General features: G+C 36.3%; 1 protein-coding gene across 1 annotated transcript; it reads left to right on the top strand.

Annotated features, from left to right (window-relative positions):
- Positions 1–4,244: 4,244 nt before the first annotated feature.
- Positions 4,245–16,024, top strand: xpc (xeroderma pigmentosum, complementation group C). The gene is made up of 15 exons (XM_033968838.2): positions 4,245–4,515; positions 5,301–5,528; positions 6,250–6,349; positions 6,792–6,876; positions 7,037–7,194; positions 9,192–9,312; positions 9,405–9,497; positions 11,147–11,500; positions 12,279–12,707; positions 13,438–13,598; positions 13,847–13,928; positions 14,029–14,160; positions 14,661–14,830; positions 14,939–15,032; positions 15,321–16,024. The coding sequence occupies exons 1-15, from the start codon at positions 4,422–4,424 to the stop codon at positions 15,633–15,635; spliced, it is 2,616 nt and encodes an 871-aa protein (XP_033824729.2). The 5' UTR covers positions 4,245–4,421; the 3' UTR covers positions 15,636–16,024.
- The last annotated feature ends 183 nt before the right edge of the window (positions 16,025–16,207 follow it).

Raw genomic sequence — 16,207 nt, 5'->3', positions numbered from 1 at the left:
GAGATGTTATTGCTTTGTCTGGAATACTCCATAGTATGGCTTTAAACATATCTACCTCCACAGAGACAAGAAGGTGACACCACTAGAGAAAGTTCCAAGTGTTTTTGAGCAATAAAAATACTTGCAAACTGGATTGATTTAATGCCATACTCTGGAGGTAAATCACCATCTTCACTGAGAAAGGCAGGTGGCAGACCCCGCACCACAGAAGTTACATAGTGTACCTTTAAGCACATGTGTTTGTATTGAACCCCATTGTAGACATATTGTTCTCTATTGTGGTGTTATTTTTAACCTGTAATGATGTAGTGTGACCTATAGGGGAGTGAGTGGGCGGTCTCAGGTGTGACTTTGCTGTGAAGATAGAACAATCTACACCAGATAACAATGTTTTTCAATGAAGCGCAATCTAATTTTCAATTATACGCAGACGCACAGGGAGTGAACTAATATAGAAACACCATAATAGAAGAAGGGTGGGTTTGAAGCTAAGTGTCGGAGCCATAAAGGTATTGAAGGATGGGTCAAATGCAGAGGAGAAAATGTACTATGTAGGTATTACAGGGTACTTATATCTGGTCACATTCAAAGTTACACAATTACAATGTACAATTTGCTACATTTTATTTGAAAATATCAGGTTTTATTTTATTTTATTTTATTAAAAAAGAGTTTGAAAACTAAGATCTGGAGAACTAGAGCCACTTAAGAATGGGTCAAATGCAGAAGAGACCATTTGCTATGTGGACATTAAAGTGTACTTATATATGCCACATTCACTGTTCTATAATTAACTACACTTTTATTCTATGTTTGGTTTACAAAAAGTTACGGTTGAACACTAAACCCTAGAGCCCAAAAGGTATTAAAAGATGGGTCAAATGCAGAGGACAAAATTTCCTACATGGACAGTATAACATGCTTATATCTCACATTCACAATTCTACAATTTACAATTTAAACATTTTATCTAAAAAATCTGGTTGTATTTTAAAATTGATTTTCAAAACGTTAGGTTACAAGCAAAGATCTGGAGCCCCAAAGGTATTGAAGGATGGGTCAAATGTAAATGGTTATTAATGTGTTTTGGCTATAATCTTTTCTTTTAAACTGTAATCATTATGTCAATTATCCAAAAGTTTTAAAAAGATATGGATAGGAACACCCTACAACTTTGAGAGTGCCAAAGTTGCTTCAAATCCCTTATACTTCCCAAAATCCACTTTTACATGGTATTGTGCTATCCCTGGGCAAGACATCTTTCCTATATGAATATGTGAATGATGCCATTTGTAAAACAATGTTTTATCCATATTAATTACAATTTTGGTCCATGTTGGTATTTTGTGAGTGAAATACTTTAAATGTCAAATGCTAATTTAAATTGTTTTTCTGGCTGATGAAATCCACCAGAGTGAAGCCCCAGTGCTGTGTATGGCTTTTTATTCCTATCTGATTGTATGAGGTTCATATAGGGATGGAAGCCATGCACAGAGCTGGGGATATAGCGCCACCTGTGGGAAGCAATCTCTGATATGAATTTTGTTGTATTTCACTACATTGTAGTATACTGACAGAACAAATATGCATTTAATGTTACTAAAGACGACATGTTGAGTGTTGGAAAGTGAATCCAGTTTGTGCCAGTTCCAGGCCAGGATAAATTGTGAGTTTTGGTATTGCATGATGTGGTATAACGCAAGAAAAATAACTACTATACAATGAGAGGTAAATCCCACATAAAGTATTTTAATAGACATTGAAATACACCCAACCAAAGGTTGCTGGTTCAATTCTACATGCTGGCATTGCACTATTCTCTTTGGAGATGTTATTACTTAGCCTGGGATGTTCCACCTTATAACATTCAACTCCTTGCTATGGAGATAAGTAGGTGATGCCACCAGACCAAGTTACAGACCAAATCTGTGAAATCTGTGACAACACTGCTCATAGTTTGAAAACATGTTTTTAGCAATATCACGTGTAATGTAAGAGAAATAGGTTTAATGTCAGACAAGACATCACTATGAAAACAACCAGCTAATATGCCCTCTACTGGAAAAGTTACATAGTAAGATATTTGGGTTTTTTTTCATTTTGTGTTAATATCAAATTCAGTCAAAATTATTAACAAATTCAAGCAAAAATTACCAATTCAGAGCAAGTCACCACCAGAGGTGAAACAGAATGAATGGATAATCTTCAGATCTTCTTGAAAACCACATCATAATACACTTGAACAATGCAATATCAATCCCAGCTCTTGTTTCTCTGAGTATTTTGGAGTGTGGAGGACCTCCAGAGACAGTACTGTTAATGTGAAGTGTTCTGTGAATGACAGCGTAGCAGAGGGGACATGGCTGGGAGCAGATGGATCAATGGGTGCTGATTCGGAGTTAGATTGGACTGAAATGATGTGATTTGAAGAACCCCGAGCTCTCAGCCTGCGCCCTGATGAGATTCATGGTTTTAGACCGAGAGCTTGGGCATGAGACAGAGCGGGGGACGCAATACAATGTACAGATCCAATCATGTTTGCTAGTTCTCATTCTGCAATAAAATACATCTGAAAGTGGGCTTTGTTGGTGTCGATTTCAAATGTTGTGAAGAATATTGGGGTTTTGAGAGTGGAAAAATAGAAATGTATTGCATTTGTACGAGTTGGATTTTGAAAATAAAATTAACTTGTTACAAAGTTCAAAATGTTTCTCTTTTTTTTTTTAAGTGGACAAGGTGTTTTCCTGTGATGTCCAAAAATGTTGACCTGGTCTATGGTTAATATATCCTAAGTATATCCCTATTGACATGACAAGACATGAAACACAATATGCCAATTATTATATTATCTGCCAAATAGGTCTGTTAAAGGTGCACTTATAGGTGTAACTTTTCTATTTCCATGGAGACAAGCATGTAACCACACCAGACAAAGTTACAGGCAAGATCTGTGGAGAGGCGACCCTGCTCACAGTAATGTTTTTCAAGGTATTTCTGAGCAGTGAATCACCTGTAATTGAATAATTTACATTTATGGTTCAATGGTTTAATCCAGGGGTGGGCAAACGTTTTGACACATGGGCCACAATGGATTCTAAAATTTGACAGACAGGCCAGACCATGATATATATATGTATGTAATACATTAGAGCTTTCTCCTGTAACATGTAACAAAGCATGAATTTGCAAGGCTCATTGTACAAATTGTTTTCCAAATGCATTAATTAAATCAATAATTTATTTATTAAATTTCACCTAAATAAACACAGCAGAAAAACTTTGTACAAGGTTTACCGTTACCCATTTTAATATAATTTGGTCACATTCAGTGGGCTGGATTAATAAACCCAAAGGGGAATGTGTGGACCCCGGGCCGTGATTTGCCCATGTCTGGTTTAATCTCATACTATGGAACATTCCGGGTAAAACAATAACATCTCCAATGAGAAAAGCAGGTGACAGATGCGGAACCTTCACCAGCAAAGTTATGTAGTGTGCCTTTAAGCATATTTTGTACTGAAACCCTTTGTAGCCATTTTGTCCTCTATCACAGTAATAGTGATGATGTGTTCTCTGTCAGTAATGTATCTAAAATTATGGTATTATTCAATCAAACAGGAGCCTTTATAGGCCATTAACAGAACATTTTCAGACATAATTGAGTGAATACTGATGACAAATAATCAGGTTCAGCATTTGTGGACATTTTACAACTCCCTGCCAGCCATCTGAATTTTTGGAAAAGGTACTCTGACCCAAATGATATTTCAGGCTACCCCAATGGAAGCAATGTAAATGGTTTGAGTATAAGTAGACTCAGTGATTTCCACTCTTCACTGAGACTAGAATTACCCATCTCCTTTAGTCAACTCATATGAAGGACAAAACACTGCACTGCCCTTTAGTGGTTATATGATGCTATTGCACTGGTCTGGATTTTCCATTAGGACTGGATATGCTCCTGAAAATGCAAGTTGAAACTCTACATTAATATTATTATGTAAATTATTAAAACAGTCAAAGTCAAAGTAAAAAAACAAAAACAACAAAAAACAACAAAAAACAACGAATTATTTTCATCCCTTTAACTAAAATATTTGGCCTAATTATTAAGAATCAGTCGTAAAAAATAAAGAACCTAAATGTGTACAACATTGTAAGAATAGGCTAGTTTGTATTTATTAAAAATACAATTTTTAAAGGATTTCTGAAAACAAAAAGCGATAGACGGAAGTGACATCACAGCCCCTCCTGAAAACATCCGGCGCGCACTTGTTCTTCTTATGAAAGCTTCTGAATGGAATGTTAAGTAACTCTCGTTTTTTCGTTCTTACTAAACCTCCATGTGGATCCCTCTGCTCCTCTGCTGCCCTAGTGTGCATGTGTTTTAAACAGTAAAGTATAGATCTCAAGCAAACGAAATGGCTAAAAAGAAAGAATCAGAAGCTTCATGTAAGAAAGCTCCAAAGAAGAAATTGCAGCAGCCGCTAAAGGCGAGGAGAAAGAAAGAGACAGGTTTGGAAATCTCATCATTTATTGTTTTATGCATAACATTTAAACTTGACCCTAACCCTGAGTCTTATTTTGTTTTTACCCTAGCATATGCATACCCTTCTGCAAAGCCAAGTTGAAATCCTACCTCCTCATACTAAATCGCTCACTATTGTGCAAATTATTCCAAATCAAAGTATACTCTATCCAAGTTTGTTTGTTTTTTGTTTAATTAAAAATGCTTTAAAATATTTTACGAATCCATTTCAATTCTTATCTATTTTTCAATAGCTTTCCACACCATGGAAGACAGACAACAGTTCTGTGGAAAAACAAACACACACACACACACCTACACATATATATACACATACATACACACATACACGCACACCACCAACAACAAAAGCAACTAAAATACCAGTAAGTGAAAAGCAGAAAAGTAGTTGTTTGAAGTTCATTTTTAATGTCGCGCTCATTTGGCATGTGCTGCTATACTAAATTAATTAAAACCATATAATAGTCATTTGACACTGATAACTTAAAAGTCTTGGCGAATAAAGACTGGCAAATTAAAACACACACACACACTCACCCCCACACACACACACCCACACGTTTTTTTAAACGGTGTGTGTGTGTGTGTGTTTAAAAAAACATACACACAATGAAATTTATAAATGATTATTGTTTGTAAAATACAATAAAACATGAAAAAACATTGGACAAATAAAATATATTGTGTAATCAATTTGGCATTTAGGTATACAGATTAAGGATACAATCTAAATTATTCCCCTGTTTTCCAGTGAACAGTGTTGGAGATGTAGAAGAACCCATCAAGAGAAAAGTCCAGCCCAAATCACGCTCCTCTGCTGCTGCTAAAACTGATGCTGAGAATGCAAGTAAATACTTTAAGTCTCCAGTGAAGGAGATTTGTGAAGATATGGAGGTCCCACCCATCACACTCACTGGGTCTGGAGCAGAGGTGAAGGAGGAAGATGACGACAGTGAGGATGACTGGGAGGAGGTGGAAGGTCAGTGAATATTGGGGAATAGGAACATTACTGAATTGTACTTTAACTGCTTAATGATCAAATTGTAGTATCTTAAAATTGTGAGTTGTTGTTGGTGTTGTTTGTTAGTGTAAAGCAGTGTTTTTCAACCACTGTGCCATGGCACACTAGTGTGCCGTGAGATATTGTCTGGTGTGCCATAGGAAATTATCCAATTACACCTAACTGGTCTAAAAAATATCAGGTTTCACACTGAGTGAGTAGAAATATTTTATTTTATTATAAAATGCTTTTTTTGTGTGTTTATTTAATTCCTGTTCAAAATAATCTGATGAGAATTACTTTATATTGTAAATATAGGATGCAGAGTTTCATTTTTTTAACATTTTCTGCTTATCGTGTGCCTTGTGATTTTTTCAATGAAAAAAATGTGCCTTGGCTCAAAAAAGGTTGAAATACACTGGTGTAAAGAATGTTGAGGGAAATGCATAGAGAGTGATCCTTTGATATTATAGGTTTTTTATTATTCTTTTTGTCTTAATTTTTAAAATATGATGGCAGCGATTGAACGTTAGTCTCACTATAATATTGCAGTAAATTATTGTCATTGAAGAATCATCAGCATGTTAATATGTCAAATCAGACTTAAAAAAATAATAGTCATTTGAATACTATTTATGCAAATTATTGCTGTAAAGGAGCTTAGCAGTAATTTGTCCCTTGTTTTGTTTATATTGTTCAGAGCTGGAGGAGCCTCTTGGTCCAGTGGAGCCCTCTGCTGCAACTCTCGCCATCCCTGAGTCTGTAGAAATAGAGATCGAGACTCCAGAAGTCAGGAAGAGGTGAATGCTGACATTACAAAGTTTTATTACTAAGTGCTCATCCCTCTCATAAAGTAGAATAATCTAAACATAGTTATGATTATGCAATGGACTTCCTCAAGGTTTTTGTTGTTACAAATAACAATTGTTACAATTTGGTTCAATATAGCTGCAATCATACCAAAATTACTACTAATAATAATTATAATATAGTCTTAAATAGCATCTTTCTAGATTCTCAAATTTGCTTCATAATTTCAGGCATTTTTCATTCACTTCATATTTGGTGCTTTAAAAGCCAATTGACAGAAGTGAAGTTGCCACTCTGTGCCACCCGCTCTCTCCACCATTAATCACTCACACACACACCCAACATTATTCTGCATTTCTTGTACAATTCCCTGATCATAACATTTGTAATTAACAATATCTCTTGAATATGTGCTTTCTTCTTTTTTCACAGAAAGAAACAGCAGGCCGAGCTGGATGCATACCTGCGGCGAATGGTGAACCGATACAAGAAGGACCTACTCATAGACACTCATAAGGTTTAATACATTTACATTTTCAATTCCATCCTATTTTAGCCCTCCAACTCAATTAGAGATTATATTATGTTTTGGATATTGTATAAACCCAACCTAATTGTTTACAGGGCTAACAGATCTTAAATCTTGAATTTTCTCTATTCATTGTTATTCTGTCTAGGTGCACCTGTTGTGTCTGGTGGCCAATGCGCAGTTCCGTAACTCTCTGTGCAGTGACCCGGATCTGTTGGCCATCAGTCTGTCTTTACTTCCTGCTCATTTTGGAAATGTGCCCAAAGAACGCATAGACCAGAACTACATTTCCGGACTACACAAATGGTACTTCACCTTCAATAGTATTATGTTCTATACTACAACCCCAATTTCAATGAAGTTCAGACCCTGTGTAAAACTTAAAAAATACAATACAGAATACAATGATTTGCAAATCCTTTTCAACCTATACTGAACTGAATAAACTACAAAGACATGATATTTATTTTTCAAACTGATAAACTTAATGTTTTTATGCAAATATTCACTCATTTTCAATTTGATGTCTGCAACACGTTCCAATAAAGGAGCATGTTTACCACTGTGTTACAACACCTTTCCTTTTAACAACAATCAATAAGCGTTTGGGAACTGAGGACACTAATTGTTGAAGCTTTGCAGGAGGAATCCTTTCCCATTCTTGCTGAATGTACAACTTCAGTTGCTCAGCAGTCCGGGGTCTCTGTTGTCATATTTTGCGCTTCATAATGTGCAACACATTTTCAATGGGAGACAGGTCTGGACTGCAGGCAGGCCAGTCTAGTACCCGAACTCTTTTACTACGAAGCCACGCTGTTGTAACACACGCAGACTGTGGCTTGGCATTGTCTTGCTGAAATAAACAGGGATGTCCCTGAAAAAGACGTTGCTTGGATGGCAGCATATGTTGCTCCTAAACCTGTATGTACCTTTCAGCATTAATGGTGTCATCACAGATGTGCAAGTTCCCCATGGGCACTAACACACCCCCAGACCATCACAGATGCTTTTGAACTTTGCACTGATAACAATCAGGATGGTCCTTTTCCTCTTTGGCCCGCAAGACACGACGTCCATGATTCCCAAAAAACAACTTGAAATGTGGGCTCGTCAGACCACAGCTCACTTTTCCACTTTGCGTCAGTCCATCTCAGGTGAACTCAGAAAAGCCAGCAGTGTTTCTGGGTGTTGTTGATATATGGTTTTCGCTTTGAATTGTGCAGTTTTTATTTGCACTTGGAGATGTAGCGACGAACTGTGTTAACTGACAATGGTTTCCTGAAGTATTCCTGAGCCCATGTGGTAATATCCTTTACACATTCATGTCTGTTTTTAATGCAGTACCGCCAGAGGGGTCGAAGGTCACGGGCATTCAGTGGCCTTTCCTCTTACATGCAGAGATTTCTCCAAATTCTCTGAATCTTTTGATGATATTATGGACCGTAGATGATGAAATCCCTAAATTCCTTGCAATTGTATGTTGAGAAACGTTGTTCTTAGACTGTTGGACTATTTGCTCACACAGTTGTTCACAAAGTGGTGAACCTCACCCCATCCTCGCTTCTGAATGACTGAGCCCTGCCATGATGCTCCTTTTATATCCAATCATGACATTCACCTGTTTCCAATTATCATGTTTACCTGTGGAATGTATTTCAAGCATTCCTCAACTTTCCCATTCTTTTGTTGCCCCTGTCTCAGATTTATTGGAAAATGTTGCAGACATCAAATTGAAAATAAGTGAACATTTGCACAAAACAATAAAGTTTATTAGTTTGAACATTAAATATTATGTCTTTGTAGTTTATTCAGTTCAATATAGGTTAAACATGATTTGCATTTTGTATTTTTTTAAGTTTTACACAGCATCCCAACTTCATTAGAATTGGGGTTGTACTTCTCTTTGTGCTCCTGAGATCTCTGGGCATATTATGCATATTAGTTTCACAAAAGATCTTAGTATATAGTTTGCAGTCACACTCGGCAGGGACTTCTTATTTCTTAATTGATACTGTGTCCTACACATAAAAATGCTTTTACGATCTTGAAAATTGTCATTAATGAAGTTATTAGTGATTCTCAGTACCAGTATCAACACAATATTTACCCTTCTGAGCATTACTAAATCTAAACCCAGTTTAAAACAAGATTACACAATTACTATACTAGTTCTTACTGCTATAGATTTTACTTTGATTGAAAAAAGGTCTTAAACTGTTCAGTTTTGTATCAAAATATGTAGGGCATTACTTGCACACACCCAGAGACTTAAGAATTTTTCTTTTTTTCTTTTTTTTTATCAGGTTCAAAGCAACCTTCACTCTAAACCCCAGTCTCCCCTATGAAGAGTGTCCCATCTCCAGGTCTTTACTGGAGAGGAGACTGGCCAGTCTGTCAGCTAGGAACCACCAAGAAATGACCCATGTGAGAGACTTTATTTAATTTGTCTTTTTTCTCTTGAATTTTAACATATTAATGATATGATAATGATTGGGATCTGATTCCTGATATTGCAGTTGTTCCTACTGATGCTCAGGTCCCTGCAGCTTTTCTGTCGACTTGTTTTGTCTCTACAACCTGTACCTTTTAAACCTCCATCCACAGCAAAGGTAGGACTCAAAGTATAGATATAAAAATACTTGTTTAGTTATCATATTGTCACAGTCTTTATACATAAAAAATGAATGTCCATTGTTGGGTCTATCACAAATCCTATTCATTCTATTCAGCTTCTTGTTTATAGGTAATATTTAGTAAACAGCAAGATGGATTTTCGCAATATTTGTGAATTCGCAAAATCATGAGATTCCATCTTGGGATACTCCCGTTAAAATTCACCCAGCCAACCCAATGACAGAGCAGCACTGAGGTTTTGAACCAAAACAAACATAATATGACAGGCGTACTACAGCCTATTTTAGAGAAAATATGGTAAATTATTATGTGAAAAATGTGCAGAAGGTAAGCACTTTGTGCATTTGTAGACAGGGAAGATGTCTGTGCTTTTCACTCAACTGGAGGTAACAAAAGTTTGATTTCTCAGCTTGTTTCACTGTTCTGAATCTTCAAAGAATTCAATTCAAATATTCATCATGACGTTCTGCCTTTTCCCGATGGTTTTCAGTGGGAGCTGTTCCAGATAGATATATATGTAGAACCTAATTTAGAGAACAACACATACAAATCTATCAATCAATCTAGCATGAGCCAGGTTAGATATTTGCAGGATTTTTGCCCATTCAAAATAAAATATTTAATATAATGTAATATTTTATTTAGGTTAAGTTTCTATATGTTTAAATTTTTATTTCTTCTAGAAAATATTTTCTTCTAAAAATACCATGTACTGTATTTTCCGGACTATACGTTGCTCCAGAGTGTTAGTCGCACCAGCAAAAAAAGGCGTAATTTATTTTACAAAATCTGAGAACAAGAACAGACATTTTATCTTTAAAGGCAAGTTGTGATAAAAACAATAAAATAGAGAACAACAGGATGAATAGCAGTACAGTACGCTAAAGTCACACATTTATATTTATTCAGCTACATGAAGCATAGACAATGACCTGAATACGTGTCTGGTATCTTAACGTAAGATATTAACAGTTAATCAGATATGCTATGCTAACGTAACATATGCTGGTTTGTCCACAAACACCAGAGACAGGACTAGACTTATGATAAACTAAACATTTACAATATTGTTCCAAATAAAAATGTATCACCTTTATGGTCTTACAAATGAAGGGGAAATAAATAAGGGGAAATTAAATATTAGTATAAACGAAAACAAGTAAATTTTCTTACAGGTATTACAAATATACCACCACCATCTAGTGGTCAAACAAGTGAACTGTAGCATGGATAATCAACCGTTACATAACATATATTTATTCAGCTAGATGAGGCATAGACAGCAACCTGAGTATGTGTCTGGTATGTTAACATAGATATTAACAGTTCATCAGATAACTAAAGCATAAAAAACAAGCTATCTCACTCCAAATCACTATATCCTTTGAATTCCTCATCCTCGGTGTCACTTCTGAAAACTCTGCCTGCTCCGGAAGTAGATGAAGCACCATTTGCATGGCTGCCATACTGTTACACAAGCCTAGAGTGCCCTCACGCAATCGTCAATGTGACAATAACGAAGGTGTGAAATTCTATCTGAGTATAAGTCTCACTGGAAAATGCGGTAATCATTAAGGGAACAAAGGCTTCAGCCTGTTGATGACCAGTTTTATTCTTTCTCCAGGGCAAAGGGAGTAAAAGGCAGAGCAAACCCAACTCCAAACAGAACTCCTCGGTCGAGTCTAGTCCCACTGAACCTCAAGTCTCCCCGGGATCTAAGAGACCATCATCAGGGGAGAAAAAGGAAAGAGGAGGTAAAAAAGCCAGGAAGAAGTTAGTCAAGGAGGAAGAGGAAGAGGAGAAGAGAGCAAAGCCTGTGCAGAGACCTAAGAACAACAAACGCAGAAGTGTGGCCTCAAAAGTGAGCTACAAAGAGGAGAGTGCCAGTGATGGAGGGACAGATGGGAGCGAAGAGGAGTTCAGAGCTGTGAGTGAGGAGGACAGCGAGGAAGAAGAAGATGAGCAAAAGGCTAAGAAGGTGAGATCAACATAAAAAAAAAAAGTTTGGTTACTTTGTTGTGAGTACACTTAGCTCTGAAATTGCTCATCTCTACTGAACTAAAGGTAAAAGGAGCTGTTAAATTGAAAACTACAGCTTCATGACATCACAAGGTGGAACAGAGGATTTTGAGCTTTGGAGATATAGACAGATTAATTATGCAGGATTGATTAAACATGTGTGAATGAAACAAAACACAACTCCAGGTAATTTTAAAAAAATTTTTTTATGAGGTAACTGCAGTTTAACATGGCTTAAAGCTCAGATTGTGTCTTTGAGATTATTTTATTACATTTTAGTCAGAATAAAAAACAGAAATATGTTGATTGAATTAAAGATTTTTCATCAAAATGTATAATTCATATTTCATTCTCATGAAATGTGTGTGTACAATCCCCATAACATTAATTGATTTGATTAAGTTATTGGTGATTAATCTGTGAGTTTTTATTTAATTTTTTTCCAAATTTGATTCATTGTTGCCACCTAACTTTACTGTCACTACTTATGTGACCCTACAAAAGAATAACAGAATGTTAACTAAATGTTTATTATAATAGAAATTATTAGATTAGATTAACAGTGGGAAATGGAGAATTAGTTGATAGCATAGGGAGTATTTAAGCCTGTAATAAAATTTGCAGCAATATTTAATTTCAAATCCATGTGTTTTATAAAGTTATTTGCATCATTGTTGTTCTCTAGATTTCATTGGACAGCTCATTTGGAATCACTGTTTTTTTTTATTTGTCTAAAGGGCAAGAAACCTGCAAAAGCCAAAACTCCACTTCCAAAAAGACGAAGCGGTGGCAAGAAACAAGACAAAGAGCATGAAGAGAGCGATGAAGAAGTGACTGTGAATGAGCCTAAAAAGAGGAGAGAGAAGGACAGTCCTGGAGTCGATGAGTGGTTGGAGGTGTACTTGGACAAAACCCAGTCTTGGGTCTGTGTGGAGGTGGATGTGGGGGTGGCGTCTCCTCAGGTCATATCCCAGAATGCATCACAGCCGCTGACATATGTGATATCTGTGAACGGAGACGGGTTCCTGAAGGACTTAGGCTCCAAGTATGACCCCACATGGATGACATTGTCCAGGAAGAGGAGGGTGGATGACGAGTGGTGGGAGGACTCACTGGAGCCATTCTTTGGACCTGAGGATGAACGGGACCAACAGGAGGACAAGGAGGTTTGATTCAGTTAATGATTATATCAATAGTAGCAGTTATTAACAAATACTTAGTAACTCCAATGCAGAAATTGGTAGTAATGATATACATTTACTCTGTTACATTCACTTGAGTAAGAGTCCTTTTCTTAGACCCTGCATTACTTCTTATTGAGTAATATTGAGTAAAAGCTCTGCTATCTGGTTACTGGCTGTGTCTGTAAGTGACAAAATGTTAAGATTCAAATATTTTTGTTTGTGCTTACTATCTGAAATTACTGTTTTGTCTCTTTTACTGTATATTTTATATGTTTAAGAAACTGGAGAACATTTTTGCCACCATAGTCTACAAGAAATTGGTAAAACTAATTATTATGCCTGTAGTATTATCACAGACATAGTAACAATATTTTATCTGTATTTATTTTTTTCAGCAGAACCAAAAAGTCTCATTTATTCTCCCATATTTTAATCATTTTATTCAATACAAAATATAAACGCTTGTGCCACCACAGTCTCGGTATTAACTTGTGGGAAACACTGCTATGCATATAAATGAAAACTAAAACAGAGCTAAATGTGCCAGATTATAGCCCTTTGTTCATCTGCAGACCTCCTGACAGGTTGATGGCTCAAAAAATAAAATCTTGTATATACGCATACTATTTTCAATCCACTTTTATTTTACATGCACATAGTGTAGCAATGTAGAGATCATTACTAGCTTAATTTTGTTTGTTTCTTCCCTCAGCTGCAATCAAAACTGAGGAATAAGCCTCTGCCTGTGTCAATCACAGAGTATAAGAACCACCCTCTGTACGCCCTGAAGAGACACCTGCTTAAATATGAGGCCATCTACCCAGAGAGTGCCGCTGTGCTGGGCTACTGCCGAGGAGAACCAGTCTACTCCAGGTATGTGTGTGGAGATACTCAATGGTTCACGCACCAAGTACCACCTAAGACAATAATAAAATAAACCAGGTCTAAAACAGGACTATTCAGGTCAAACAATTTCTGTACTGGTTCTAAACAAAGACCTGGTCTCACGTGCCAAAGTTTGAGAACCATTGTACTTGACAATAAAGCCAGTATGGTTCAACAACAATTAAACACAAATAGTAAGCATGTTTTTGGTCAACAGATTTTTTATTATCTTCTAGGGATTGTGTGCACACTCTTCACTCCAGAGACACATGGCTGAAAGAGGCTCGAACAGTCAGACTGGGAGAAGAACCATATAAGGTGCCAATCAATGACTTTTTACAACTTTTTTTTTGATTGAACTATTGCTTGTGCTAAACCACTATTACAATGTACAAATATGTGCTTTTGTCCTCCTAAGATGGTGAAAGGTTTCTCCAATCGCTCACGTAAAGCCAGAATGATGTCTGATAACAAAGATGAAAACGACCTGGCCCTGTTTGGAGAGTGGCAGACAGAGGATTACCAGCCACCCATTGCTGTAGATGGAAAGGTATAATATAATATAGGACACATAGAGCTGAATTAATCCATTATTAAAATAATCAAAATTGTATTTTGATAATCATAACTGCTATCTGAACTATACATACTCATGCCAATAGACAGTGGCATAATTAAATCAAAATTACAACCTCTGATTTTCATCAATAATACACAAATTTTCTCTATTTTAAAACCTTCAGTCATCATATTTCAAACTTTATTTGATTGAAAATTGTATTTTTTTTTTTAATTCCGTATACAACAGAAATAATTGTCCCACTAGTTCACTACTAAAATAATAAACTACAGTTTGCACTAGAGCCACTGCTGCCCCACTGTGGCATTTGGTAATCCCAGCGGTGTTCTAGCCAAGTATTAACCCTATACTAGTGCCTCATTTGTAGATTTTATACTGACTTAGTATACATCCCAAACACAGTGTCAGTGCTCCTGCCTGCTTACTCCAAGCTCATATTTATTTTATCTATCTGTTTCTCTCTTGTGTAGGTTCCCCGGAATGACTATGGAAACGTGTACCTGTTTAAGCCTTGCATGTTACCGGTGGGCTGTGTTCATCTGAAGTTGTCAAATCTTAACCGCGTCGCACGAAAACTTGACCTAGACGCCGCTCCGGCTGTCACTGGCTTTGACTTCCATGGAGGATACTCACATGCTGTGTAAGAGAAGATCACTGTATTTTTCATTTTACACTTTTTAAGTAAATTGTATATAAGATTAAAAATTATTATTAAATGAGTCAAGTATTTACTGTATATTTTTTTTAGGACGGATGGGTACATTGTGTGTGAGGAACATGAGGAGATTCTGAGAGCGGCCTGGGTCGAAGAACAGGAGCTCTACAAACAAAAGGAGAAGGAGGTAAGACACATAATTTGGATCACAAAGAAAGACAATAATGATAATAACACAGTGGTTTATGTTATTCTGTCTAATACAATTAAGAGGGAAGAAAATATAATCAAAATTACAACCTCTGACCAGTACATAATCATGAATACAGGTTCAGTTTCGTTACAGTATTTTTTTTCTTCTTACAAATTGTGTTTTACAATCTAAGGTGTATGATGCAATTTTGTGTTTTGAAATAAGTTATTGAATTGACAAGGGCTCTTCTTGGAGATGAAAGAGCTTTATCTGTTTTCACAGAAGCGTGAAAAGAAAGCGATTTCCAACTGGACTCTGCTGACCAAAGGCCTGCTAATCCGGGAGCGCCTAAAACAGCGCTACGGTCCTAAATCTGTAGCTGATGGATCTAAGGATGGGGCTGAGAGGGAGACAGGGGGCTTCTCATCTGACGAAGACCAGGACCACGATGAGCTCAGTCCGAAAGGAAAGACTGCCTCTGAAACTCTGGCTCTGTCCTGGCCACAGAACAGACAGACCAAGGAAACCAGCAAAACAAAACTGAAACGCAACAAAAAAGGACAAGAGCAGCATTTGTTTCCATTTGAGAAAGTGTAATTTAGAAATAGTCTAAGAAGCCTATGTATTTCAGTATTTCCAACTGAATACTTATGTGGCTCAGTACACACAAATATTTTAATTTTAATTTGACATCAATCTGGATGACAATGGAAAATCACATAATTAAAAAAGGTTTATTAATAAACAACAATTTTGATAACTTGTAAATGTGCAAATAATACTCTAGCACATTAACATTTACACAAACAAGGGCCTTTCATTTCAAATTTATTTTTCTGTGATTCTGCTGAATGTTTAAGCAAGTAATGACTTGTCAGCTATTGTCATACTGTCAAAATTGTTCTAATGTCACTATGAATGTATTGTGTGTTATAAATAGAGCTGTGTTCATCATGTTTTTGTACAAAGTATTTTTGTAAGAAACTAAAAACAAATATAAAGAGCAGTTGTTTCCATACGTTTCTTTCTTTAAAAAAACATATATTCAATTATTCTTACATGCAATGTAAGATAGTTGCTCATTTCAACTGTATTATTGTCATTTTAATGCCAGGTAATCATTCTGAAATACTGAATGTTCATTTTATTAGTTTTGACCATGAAAAGCT

The sequence above is a fragment of the Periophthalmus magnuspinnatus genome, chromosome 7 (genome assembly GCF_009829125.3).
Source record: "Periophthalmus magnuspinnatus isolate fPerMag1 chromosome 7, fPerMag1.2.pri, whole genome shotgun sequence".
Taxonomy (NCBI): Eukaryota; Metazoa; Chordata; class Actinopteri; order Gobiiformes; family Gobiidae; genus Periophthalmus; species Periophthalmus magnuspinnatus.
The sequence above is the reverse complement of the archived record's forward strand: the minus strand, read 5'-3'. Positions and strand labels throughout refer to the sequence as shown.

Bases quoted from the DNA above. Each gene is read 5' to 3' on its own strand.
- xpc (XM_033968838.2), top strand. From the start codon at position 4,422: ATGGCTAAAAAGAAAGAATCAGAAGCTTCATGTAAGAAAGCTCCAAAG. The intron at 13,599-13,846 runs GTATGTGTGTGG...ATTATCTTCTAG, and splicing joins GGAGAACCAGTCTACTCCAG to GGATTGTGTGCACACTCTTC. The intron at 14,831-14,938 runs GTAAGAGAAGAT...TATTTTTTTTAG, and splicing joins GGAGGATACTCACATGCTGT to GACGGATGGGTACATTGTGT.